This window comes from Musa acuminata, chromosome BXJ2-10, assembly GCF_036884655.1.
Source record: "Musa acuminata AAA Group cultivar baxijiao chromosome BXJ2-10, Cavendish_Baxijiao_AAA, whole genome shotgun sequence".
Lineage (NCBI taxonomy): Eukaryota > Viridiplantae > Streptophyta > Magnoliopsida > Zingiberales > Musaceae > Musa > Musa acuminata.
The window spans coordinates 21,042,501-21,054,845 of NC_088347.1; the positions used below are offsets into that span (position 1 = coordinate 21,042,501).

At 40.4% G+C, this 12,345-nt stretch overlaps 1 protein-coding gene across 1 annotated transcript in view; it reads left to right on the forward strand.

Annotated features, from left to right (window-relative positions):
• The window catches only part of LOC135624440 (actin-related protein 2/3 complex subunit 4), a 12,759-nt gene extending 766 nt beyond the window's left edge, over positions 1-11,993 (forward strand). Inside the window, exons 3-8 of the mRNA XM_065128049.1 lie at positions 251-303; positions 1,814-1,841; positions 2,795-2,869; positions 3,886-3,990; positions 11,554-11,643; positions 11,726-11,993. Of these exons, the coding sequence (XP_064984121.1) occupies positions 251-303; positions 1,814-1,841; positions 2,795-2,869; positions 3,886-3,990; positions 11,554-11,643; positions 11,726-11,815 (441 nt within the window). The 3' untranslated portion in view covers positions 11,816-11,993. The remainder of the gene's footprint in view (positions 1-250; positions 304-1,813; positions 1,842-2,794; positions 2,870-3,885; positions 3,991-11,553; positions 11,644-11,725) is intronic.
• Positions 11,994-12,345: the final 352 nt, after the last annotated feature.

Sequence of the window (12,345 nt, forward strand, 5' to 3'; positions counted from 1 at the left end):
TGTTCTTGGAATGCCTACAGTTTTAGAGGAATGTCCTGTTACCATTTAGAGTTTGTTAGAATCTTTTTGTTTTCTGAGCGCATATGAGTTCTTCAAAGAGTTTGCTTAGTTATTTTTTAGCACTTTGTGATGATGAGGAAAACATGGTTTAACTTTAAAAATCAGTTTCAAATAATTATTCTTCATTCTGTTTGTTCTTAACAATTCATATAGCTATAACTTATTCTGTATTTTGTTGGTTCCTTTGTAGAATTTCCCTTGTCAAGAAGTCGAAAGACATAACAAGCCAGAAGTCGAACTGAAGTAAGTATCGGTTGCCTTTCATGTTCATATTGGAACATGGCCTCTATCTGGGCAACCTTTTCCTTTATGGCTGCCAGATAATGAAAAAAAGTGAAAAATTAATCAAATGAGTGATAATGTAGCAACTAATTTATGCATGTTAAATGTAGCTGATAGGTTAATAATAGTTTTTGCATGGAAATTAAGGGAGTGGGTGGTGAGAAATTCAGCTTACTATGTCTTGGTAGGAAATAGAGTATCAATCTGGTGTCGAAGTTTACTGTCTCCTGTCAAACTTTCTTGAACTCTTCCAGTACATATTTTTCATCTTTGTATCTGATATTGACAGGACAAGTGTTAATCGGTTAAATGGTTTACAAACTTGGTTTCTAATTTTATCGTGTGACAACTATAGCCTATGCATCATAATAGATATTTATTAGATATTTGTAGTCTTGATCTTGTCTATTTGTCACCTGGATTCATCTTTTTGAATACATAAACATACATGGATGTCCTCATGGCTGATTTTATTTATTCTATCCGTTCATATGGCACAATGCTTTACTGTGCAAAGGCAGAGTGGTCTGGCTGGTAACTAATAAGCATCTCATAACAAGCAAAAGTAAATGAAGGTGATTAAATGGGTATAAAAAGAAAAGTTAATACAGAGAAAGCAATTGTTTAAGTTGGAAGAATAAAAGAGTGAGAAAAATAGATTTGATAGGGCCCGCTGGGCTCAAAAGATATTTTCTTAAAAAAATGCACCATACACCTCATAAAGTCAGCCACAATTGCCACTAAATAGACTGCTAGCACCTGCTTGTGTCTAAACTAAGACATGTTGGAGCTTTTAGCAACAACCAAGAATTGATCTATTAATTGCTTTTCTCCCAAGCTCAAAATAGACTTGTAGTTCCTTATTCCAGTTTTAAAAACTCATAATACCTTATACTAGTTTTTGTACCCTTTATGTTAAAAAAAAGGGTGAAGAACAATGGAAGTACCCAAAAATCAGGGGTAAAAATGTAGTTTTGATTGATTGTGACTCTTAGATTCTTATTTATTCAGCCTAGATCCTAGGATTCAATTTTGAATCAATCCTGATCTTTATAAGGTGATCCAGACTACATTAGTTCTCTTTTCCTATAAAGAAACAGGTCCTCATATTTGGTTGTTATGAAGCCTTCGAATATTTCATTTTGTCAAGATAAAAATAACTCATAAATACAGTAAAAGTATCTCACGAATTGTTAAAAATTAATCTTCAAAGGGACTGCGCTTAGGTTCTAGGATTTGAATTGAATGTATCAATCCTTGAAGGTTGATTTTGTTGCATCACTTTTTTCTTGTTTTCAGCTTATGTTTTGTGAGAAAGCCTATGATGCTGGTCATGAAATCTATTTTTGGACTGGAAAATCTGTTTGATATTCTGTTCAGGAATTCTGATCCATCATTTTATTTTAATTGATTAATGCGGCCTAGAATATGATTATTCTGAAAGATCTGATATATCTTTTACCTTCTGCAGGACAAGTCCAGAACTCCTATTGAATCCGGTAAAGTATTATTGTGCATCATGGTTCCATATTCTTGCATTGGTAGAACCTTACAATGATGAATGAACAGAATGGTTAACAATGAATTTTACTCGATTGATACAAGAAGAGAATCCTACTTGGTTGTTTCTTCTCTTCTGGCTTTTATGGCATTTATGTGAATGTGATAAGAAATTTATGTGAATCCTAATCTCGGAGATGAAGTATTTCAGCAAAAAACTATTTACCAAAAACATAGGAGGTTGTTGTTTGATGAACTTTTACATGGGATGGGGCATTTCAGCATTTAAGCGTGTCTATCAGTTGTTATATATTAAGAAAAACATTAAGGCATGGTATGAACGTTTACATCTTCATCAATGTCTTTTTCTATCTTGGCCATAGTATTACGTCCTTAAATTCCATCACCTCCCTTTCTTCTCATTATATATGCTTTATCCCCAAGAGCAGAGCATTGTACCTAAATAATTTATGATTACTTGCTAACTTATGTGCAAGCAAGCTACCATATAGGATATTGTTCAAGACCTCCTGTCACAATAGCAAGGTCTGAAGGTTGTATTCCTAGTTGTTCTTTTGTTTAATGTTTAATGGATTCATCGGTGGCTAAAATAACTTCCATTTATATACTGTAGGTCTTGTAGTCTTTGAAAAAATTCAGTGAGAACAAGAATTAGTTTAACCTTTTCCTTGGTAACATTGTCTTTTTATTGTTATTGACATAAATGCTTTTATTTTGATTTCTTTGGTAATTTTATTTTTTAAATATTCCCTATTTCAATCATTGTTAATTGGAAGACGGAATTTTTTTTTTTTGATGTAATGTCTCATAGCCAAATTTATGATTTTTTTGTATAGTTATAAATCTTGTTCTGTCAATATAATGAAAAATTTTAAACTTTTAAGTTCATCAAGAAAATGCACAGTTATTTCTTTTTTAATTTATGTTACAGGTACTAATATGCCGCAATGAGGCAGAGAAGTGCTTGATAGAGACATCAATTAATTCTATTCGTATAAGCTTGAAGGTATGGTTGGATGGCTAGTTCGTGGAGCTTTTATTGTTCTTCAGACCATGGTTTCAAATACCTTCTGACCAAGGATGGCCCAGTACCAGTCGATATTTTTTTAACTATTTTTTCATATTATACTGGGTTGTACAGATAGGTATATTTCCTGGTGGTATCTGTACTGTATTAATCTGGTAGATTACATAACTGACCGAGATTTAATATCTTGTCTCAAAGTTCAAACAACAATTTCTTTCCTTTACCTTTTTGCTGGATAAGTGGTATGTTTTTAAAGTATTGAACTGCATTCATGTGTATGTAATTGATTGGCTAGTAAACAAGATTTAATGACATGGTCCTTGTTGTTCAACTGGATGGACAGTTTGTTGCCTTCGTGCCTCTGTGACAAATGTATAGTACGAGTCAAACTCTTTATTAGTCAAACTTTGAATTTTCAGCTGTAATTAAATTGTTTCAGTTGAAAAATTGACGAGATTTGGGCAAAAGTATCTTACATTGGCAGATTACTGGTTTTAGTTGAAAAGCAGTTAATTTGGGTGAAAACATCAATAAACTGTAACTAGTATTGCAAAATTAGAGTTGAATTGTGCAAGTTTTAGGATCTATGTGGAACTAGATAAGTCATAGGCTATTACATTTTAGGAAAGCATACTATAAATGATTTTAACACATCAGCACCTAGAATTTGGACAGAGATTGTCATTCCAAATATTGCAATACAAAACCCAAATGACACCTTCTAGCAACTTATTTCTTTAGTTTGGACATGAAATCGTATTAGATTTTGTAATACTCTATTATTCCTTAAAAATATTTTTAAGTTGAGGTATTTTACTGATAATGTATAACAGAGCTATTTACTTTTAACTTCTTGATCATTTTTTTCCATGATTTCAGATTCCATATTTTTATGTGAAAAATAGAAAGCATTTCTGCTGAAGTGAACATATACATTCACACAATTTTATCTCTCTCTCTCTCTCTCTCTCTCTCTCTCTCTCTCTCTTGTTCAGGTGAAGCAGGCAGACGAGCTTGAGAACATCCTTGCCAAGAAGTTTCTTCGGTTTTTATCAATGAGGGCAGAGTCATTCCAAGTTCTGAGAAGAAAGCCAGTGCAGGTTATTAATTCTATACTTGGTCGCTTCAAAGTTCAATATTTTTCTGAGGCACATTCAGTAGATGTACGCTTTTGTTTCTATATCGTCTTTTATGAGTTTCCAGATGTTAATTAACTTTTAGAATCTATCAATCGTTTATTCTTCATCTCATGGTGAGGCTGACATTAACTAGAGTAATGTTCGATGAGTTTAGTTAGATCTCGCGCTGTAGGACATGTCTGTGCACAGTTTTTGTGTTAAGTCCTCGATAACATGGTCACATGCTGCTAACGGTCCGGTAAACCAGACTGTGATAATAAGCTGAATTAATTTTATTGTAATTGAACCAATTTAATTGGTTGACAAAAGCCATGGTTAATTAGTTTGATGGTCTAGGTTTCTGGTTTCTTGGTTATCTCAGTGGTAAAAGAAGGTTGTAACTGACCCTCTCCTCAGGTGGAAGGTCAGGACCTCAAAGGTGGTGACATCAATAGTTAAAAAAAATGATACCTTAAATCAGCAGTTTCACTAAAACAATAACAAGATTAAGGTAAATCAGTAAAATGTAAGTTGATGACAAAGAGAGGAACTATTTGTTTAGAAGCACTATTGATTTGAAGTAAATTATTCTGAATGGCAAAATGGAAATAGGGGAAAAGCTAAGATGTGAAATAGAACACACAAGTTGAAATTCACCCATCAACAGCATTCACCTCAAACTTATCAAAACGTTCAATGTGATAGGCCAATTGCACAGTAACATTGCTATCCATAAAATTGTTGGTGCTACTAGTATCAATCAAAACAGTAACAGACTGATGTTTCAAAGTCCTTTAACTTTCATAGTTTGAGAATTAGAGTAGCCAGCTAATGTATGAATTGTATGTGTAACAGGTTCAACAATCTCATCATTATTAGTACCTTCATGATTAGAGTCTACAACCTCAATCTCTGGTTCCTTCTCAATTGGTTTAATCATCAAAAGTTTTCATTACTTGCATCGATGCTCCCTACTCCACTTTTCATCACAATGCTAGCACAATCCCTTTGCTGATCGTTCTTTGAGTGCCTCTTGGGTCAGTCTTCTAGTATTAGGATTTCAATTAGGAATGGTTGGAGTAGTTGACTTGCTAGTCACATGTTTATTAACACTCCTGGTTCAGCGATTTTCCATGTTAATTTTTTCTTCATACAATCGTGCAAAAGAAATTGCAACTATTATAGTGCGAGGTTGGTGAGCCTTAACTTTATAACGAATGTCTGAATTATAACCTCCAATGAATGTTCCCACCAATTTATTTTTAGACCAATCTTTAGCCTGATTTGATAGTCGTTCAAATTGACTTTGATACTATAACATAGTAGAAGTCTAGCGAATCTTGGCAAGCTGCCCACCAACATTCTTATATTCGGATAGTCTAAAATGAACAAGAAGTTCTTTCTTGAACTGCTCTCATGAGGGAACTCTATGATAGGTTTCATACCAATCATATCATTGAATATCATTCTCATATAATTGGATTGAAGCTATTTCCACTTTAGAATCTTTTGAAGTTTTATGAAAGTGAAAAAATTTCTCTGCTCTAGAAATTAAACTGTTTGGATCTCTATCTTCCCATCTAGGAAATTCTACTTTCATACGAGGGTAGTCATTATCATGCTCTTAGTAACCTCTTCCTGTGACTTCAAATTAGTCAAGTTATTTACTAGCAGAAGTCGAACTTCCATCTTGTTGATTTTTTCTAAAACTCTCAAGCAAACTCTTTTTTAAATTATTAAGAGTTTCTTGCGACGTACTGTAACGGACAAACTTCTAGAACATGATGTTGGATGTAATGCTTATGTCTGTCCGTTGTCTTTTGGCATGTTTATACCTTGTACAGCAGGTAGAGGGGCGGCCGAAGGCTAAATAGTCTAATGTTAGTTGGGTTGGTGGCCTCTTTAGGCTTGTAAATAAAGGTTGTGTCATGTGGACACGTGCGAGAGCTTTTCGGTCTGTAATGGACCATTTTACCCTTTGTTGTGCAACTATTCAGAGCTTGTAAAGTCTGTTTGTAATTTGCATTGTCTATGAAGTGTTTTTCGGACATGTTTGCTTGTGGATCCCGATTGAGGCGTTCTCTTTAACCCGTTCTCTCTTTTGTTGGTCCTAAGGGACAATGGGAGGCTTCGGGGAGGCTGACCTTTGCGGACGGACGCGCGAGGGTGCCGCACGCCTTAGGCAAAACCAGCTAAGGTCGTGACATTATGGTATCAGAGCGGGACAAGCACTCATAGAAACACTTGACATGCAAACGTGGGGGACCTAGCGGGGCTGCGTTGAGGGCAGTCAGCACACGCGCGACCGTTTGAGGGAAAACGGGCATGGAGATGTAGGGAAAAGAGTCGCTCAGAGGAGCGAGCATCTGAGATTGGCATTCAGAGGAATGGCCAACCCTTCGCGCAAGAGGCACCACGAGAACAAGCAAGCTTGGAAGAATTTGGAGCGCACAAAGGTTGGGATGGCTGAGTTTGAGCTACGGCTCAACGTTGACAACTTTACTTGATGGTACTCAAGGCAAGCGAGGCGCTTGGCGAAGGACGAGACCATGCAAAGTGGAATGAGTTGCTCAGCGACCGAAAGAGTTGTGCAAAGCTCACAGAGGTGAGGGGAATTGCTAACTCGAAGAATTTGGTACTCATGCATGGGCTTGTATGCGGACGATGGAATGTTCGTGGCCATCCCAAGGCAACCGAGACTCGGCGCCATGGAGCATTGAAACTTTCTCTTCGGCATGCGAAGGATACGTCCGGAAGAGGCTGAAGTGTGCAACGAGTTCAGCATGGTGCTAGGCCTTGAGGGGTGCAGCAGTGGCTGTATTGACGTGGAGGCGCAATCTAGCAAGTGCGTTTGCAAGAGGCAGAACAATGCACAGTTTGTTCAGCAGATCAGAGTAGTCCAAGGGGATGGTGGTCTCCGAAACGAAGAGAGATGTTGCTCCAACGAGACAGTTATCCAGGAGGGGATAAGTCTTGGCTCTCCAGAGGGAGAATCATGTAAGACGGACTTCACATGTTGAGGAGGAGTACCTCACAAACAACAACTCCACGAAGCTCAATGGACCGAGCAAGCAGCGAGGAGTTGCCGCATGATCTCGCTCGAGAGAATGCATTGGTGGATGCATTGCGAGATCAAGTGGGGGAGTGACCTGAAGCAACTTAAATGAAGGCACACTTAGAGTCGATATGGAGATCGGACTCTAGGGAGGGCTGACCCGTGGAATGGTGGGCGCGAGGGCCACCATCGACTCAATGCAAAAACGAGGAGCGGAGCAACTTGGGTGTAACTTGGCGAAGTACCCAAGCCGCCCGAAGGGAGCCAGCAGAGAAGTTGGAACATGGAGCAGAAGCACAGTGCTTTCCTTAGACAGAGGTCAAAGACATGAACTCTTGTAGAGGCAAGGGTAGGATCATGTTGTTCCATGGGTCCTTCATTCTGACGGAGCAGACTCATCTTGCATGGTGCCAAAGACGAAGGGAGCTTCTGGGCACATGCACCTTATCTCGGAGGAGCATTTGATGGAGGAACTAAGGCGACTCAACTTGCGGAGGCGAAGTTGGGTTCAGAAGGCCTTAGCACGGGGCAAGAGGACGCAGAGGTGGGTACTCTTGAAGAATATGCCACAGTGTTGCCATTCAAGTTGCTATGAAGGAAGCGGTGCGCAGCGGAGATTGTGCTGGTAGGGGCAGAGGCCCAGGATCCAGACAATGGTGCACAGATTACAGTGAAGTCGGTGGACTTCGAGAGCTACTAGGCGACGGACTGTCCTAGAGCGGTGCTTCATCTAGGTGTGACCCAGGAGTGGGTGGATGAAGGTCGATTGCCAGAGGAGCGAACAAAATCGAAGGTGGAAGGGACCCTGCGATGTATTGGCAGAGGCCACACATGGAGGGTTCACAATTCGAGTTTATTCCACAAGGATCAGAATGCAATGGAGATGTCACCAGGAGGCGACATGGTGCAGCGGATCGTGGTAGAACAGTTCGTGGCAATGCGATACACACAATCTGTCCCGTGAGGGATGAGATCATATGGAGGTATGATCGGGAGCTACTGGGAGCTCCGCTTTGGTGAACAATACGACGGCAGGAAGGGCTATGGATTCAAGAAGTGAAGGCCATGGTACCGCAGAGGCGGGTCTTCCGGGCGTGCACCGAATTTTGCATCGGATGAAAACCTTGGTCATTAGCATATGGGGTCTGGGTTCCACCAAGGGAAAAGTTCGAATGCAAGTACTAGTGAGTTCCATGGGAGGGACTTGATCATGCAGAGGTATGATCGAAGCAGCTGGAGAGTTGGACTTCTCCAGAGCTCATATTCGCTTAAGGGAGCCCGACAAGTCAGAGGACAAGGTCGAGTAAGCGAACGTTGCTACCAAGGAAGCTAAGGAGAACAGAATCGGTGCAAACTCTACAACGTGATGGCAGAGGCCATGCATGGGAGTTGCAGTCTGTCTTTCCATCGACCAAACGGACTGCTTGGAGAACACAGAGGTGTTGAAGCAGAGGGTCGAAAGGGGCGAGGAAGCGACGACGAGTCCAGAGGGACTTAGCTACCCAAAATCCAGCATCAGTTAGAATGGAGGTGGACTCGGAGGAGTGCCACGGAGACATCTCTACTGATTGTGAAGAAAAGGGATACAGAGGCGAGGCGACGGATAGTAGGGCCATGGGCATGGCAGCGCCATGGTACCGCAGAGGCGGGACTTCCGTGCAAGTCATGGATCCCTTGCTCTCATGGAGGGAGAGCGCTTGGTCGTGAAAAGGGCCGAGGAGGTGGAGTATGCAGAGACAATCTCCAAGTACCGAGACAAGGCTGAAGGGCAGAGGCCAAGAAACTTCGTAAGACCGGTGTCAACAAGTTTCTCATCAAGATAGCCGTAAGTGAAGGACTTCGGGTCATGCAAGAGTGCACGACCAAGGAACGAAGCAGGCAGTACGCGGTGCTGTACCTTTGCTACTCAGTGGAGTAGGCGGCAAGGTTGATGGAGAAGACGGTACAATCCCAGAGGCGACCTCATCTATCAGAGAATTACTCCAAGTTGGGGTGAAAACTTCCCGCATTCCAGAAGTTCGATGGCATTGAGAAGGTGAATCACAGTAGCTAACTCAACGCAAGGAGTGCAAACACTTCAAGTGCTTCAGAAGTGTGAGCAAAGAGCAGGTGAAGACCAGTAACCAGCTCGATGCATGAAGTACAACCTCGAGGAGGTGGGCGAAGTCAAAGTAACCTTTGCCTTCTCAACTCTTAAGAGAATGGGCGAAACCGAGTACCCCAGTTCTCTTATCTATCCAGCAGAGGAGCTCTGCATAAGTTCAAAGACCCTTCGAAGATAATGGAAGACAATAGTTGTCAAATCCTCACCAACGGTGATCAGTGCTACTGAGAGTAGATTGTCCGCTTCATTTCCCAACGAAATGCCAATCGAAAGCGGAAGTGATGCGAACCTACTTGGATGTGACAACTAACTGAAAGAAGAGTCAATGAGCAGATTTTGTGGAGGAAGGACCCAAAACTTCAGAAGTTTGCGAGGCGATGCTCGTTAAAGCTCCAACAAGCATCCACCCAGTTCAAGCAGCATGTGGAAATTTTGAGAGACTAGCGCAGTAAAGATGGTCTTTTCCTTCATTTGGTGGATCCGCAAGAATCGACAAGGATCAACACAACTCAGCCAACCCCACACCAGAGTCAGAGTCATTGGTGAGTTGAAGTAGCATGGCGGATCAAAGATTCGACTACTCAAAAACAGCAGCGGAGAGCAGCTGGGAGCCAGGAGGCGCATTGTAGCTGGAGCGGAAGATTGAAGACTCAGCAAAGGCGAAGAGTTGCAGTGTTCACAAAGGCTTCGACGAGGACGTCGAAGGGATAAGTGGGGGAGAATGTAACGGACAAACTTCTAGAACATGATGTTGGATGTAATGCTTATGTCTGTCCGTTGTCTTTTGGCATGTTTATACCTTGTACAGCAGGTAGAGGGGCGGCCGAAGGCTAAATAGTCCAATGTTAGTTGGGTTGGTGGCCTCTTTAGGCTTGTAAATAAAGGTTGTGTCATGTGGACACGTGCGAGAGCTTTTCGGTCTGTAATGGACCATTTTACCCTTTGTTGTGCAACTATTCAGAGCTTGTAAAGTCTGTTTGTAATTTGCATTGTCTATGAAGTGTTTTTCGGACATGTTTGCTTGTGGATCCCGATTGAGGCGTTCTCTTTAACCCGTTCTCTCTTTTGTTGGTCCTAAGGGACAATGGGAGGCTTCGGGGAGGCTGACATTTGCGGACGGACGCGCGAGGGTGCCGCACGCCTTAGGCAAAACCAGCTAAGGTCGTGACAGTACTCTCAATTTTTTGCTTCCAAGACTTCAAATAGGGCTTTCATAGAATTGTCAATAGTCATTTCGTATAATTGTAGGTTTGTAATTCCTAAGTTTTGTTTTTGATTTTGGGTCAAGGGCATGAGCAGTGCTTACTTGGGGTTGAAGGTGAAGTCGTCGTTGGCGGCGTGAGCGTTGGGGCCTGTGGCAACATTGGAGAGGAGATCGAGGAAACACCACAAGAATTTTAGGAATGTTGCTCTGATAATAGATGATAAAACCCTAGGGTTTTATACTTTTATCTAAGAAAATAGATAGGGATTTGATCGCTTCGAGGGGATCAACCTCCAAGTTGGCCAAAGACTTTGAGTTATTTGATTGTTTGAGAAAAATAACGAAAGGCATTGCATATATAGAGAGTTATTTAATCCTTAGCCAACTAGGACTAGGATTTCTAATAAAAATAAAAATAGCAATTCCTAATTTGCTATATCAAAGGACTACTAACATAATTAGGAAAAACTCAAAAAATCCTACCATAACTAGAAAAAACTAAATAGGAAAATAAATGTTAATATCAAATCCCTAAAATTAAGGAATCCTAACATTAGACTTCAGAGAACTATATTTGTTGAAGATTATGTATCAAATTATTTAGTAAAATGCCAAAGTGGGTGTGCCATACTGGGCTTCTTATTTTCCAAGATCTTCCATGGGAGTAGCAAATGGCAATCTGGGGTGAGGGAGAAGGGACAGTGGTAGCATTCCTGAGGGATATGGGGCTTGCCGTCAGATGACACAGGGTTAAGGGTTACAGTTATTTGTTGGGGTTGGTTCTGCTATGAAGTATGAACCAGACCTGGTTTTCTATGGTAAATAATGCTTCACTCTGGGTTGAAAGTGTGGCTTGGTTGGTTTGACTAACCAAGCCACACTTTATTCATCCATTTTTTTTCTGCTTTGGTCAGTTCAGTTACATTAATTGACTGGTTTCTTCTGAATCAGTTTGGGGTCACTTCACTGTCCAAAAGTTTGAATTTACCGTAAACCATTGCTAAATCTTGGTGTAGTTCGACTTCATTTATTGCTCAGGCTAGTCACCAATTGTCACTAATGTTGAACTTACTCTTCTCCAGCCACTTCTACTATTAAACTTTTTGTTTATCTATACAATTTGATTTGTCCAATTACTTGTGATAATGAATGCTGTCTCATAATACCTTGAAATTTCTGCAGGGATATGATATTAGTTTTCTCATAACAAACTACCACTGTGAAGACATGCACAAGCACAAGCTTATAGATTTCATCGTGCAGTTTATGGAGGTAATCAACTACTTTTCTTTTCTTCTTTTGCCAATAACATCTATCTTTGTGATATTCTAATCTCTAATTCTTCATGATGCAGGATATTGACAAGGAGATCAGTGAACTAAAACTGTCGGTGAACACAAGAGGACGCCTAGTAGCTACTGAATTTTTGAAGCAATTCATCTAAGGTGATGTTGCAAGAAAAAAACATGGTTGGATTAACAAAGCTCCGAATTGACAAAGATGATGAATATGCCCCATTATTATTGGTTGTGATGCAGTAGTATTATTTTGTTAATGAGCGATACTCTTTAGATACCGAACATTTATCACATGGACATTTGATACGCTATTATTATTGGTGTCACTGCCGAAGTCAGCCATTAGAACATCCCATCCGTAAATTCTAGGTTGTTAGGTCTGATGCAAAATAGTCAAACCTGGCTCCATTTTCAATCTATGGTGAGCAAAAAGGTCAAAACAGAATCGAGAACAGGATCAGATGTGTGCCAACGATTTCTAGATTGCTTGCAAGCTGATCTTATTTATGGTCCTCCTTCCCATGTGTTTCTTGTGCAAATTTTTGTGCCCTCAATTGGTCAATGCCAACATTATTGTGTCAGATGTGTTCAGCTTTACATCACATTTCAACATATTTTGAAGTGTTCTGATTGGATTGATACGTACAGATTGGTACTTGTCAATTCGATCAAAAAG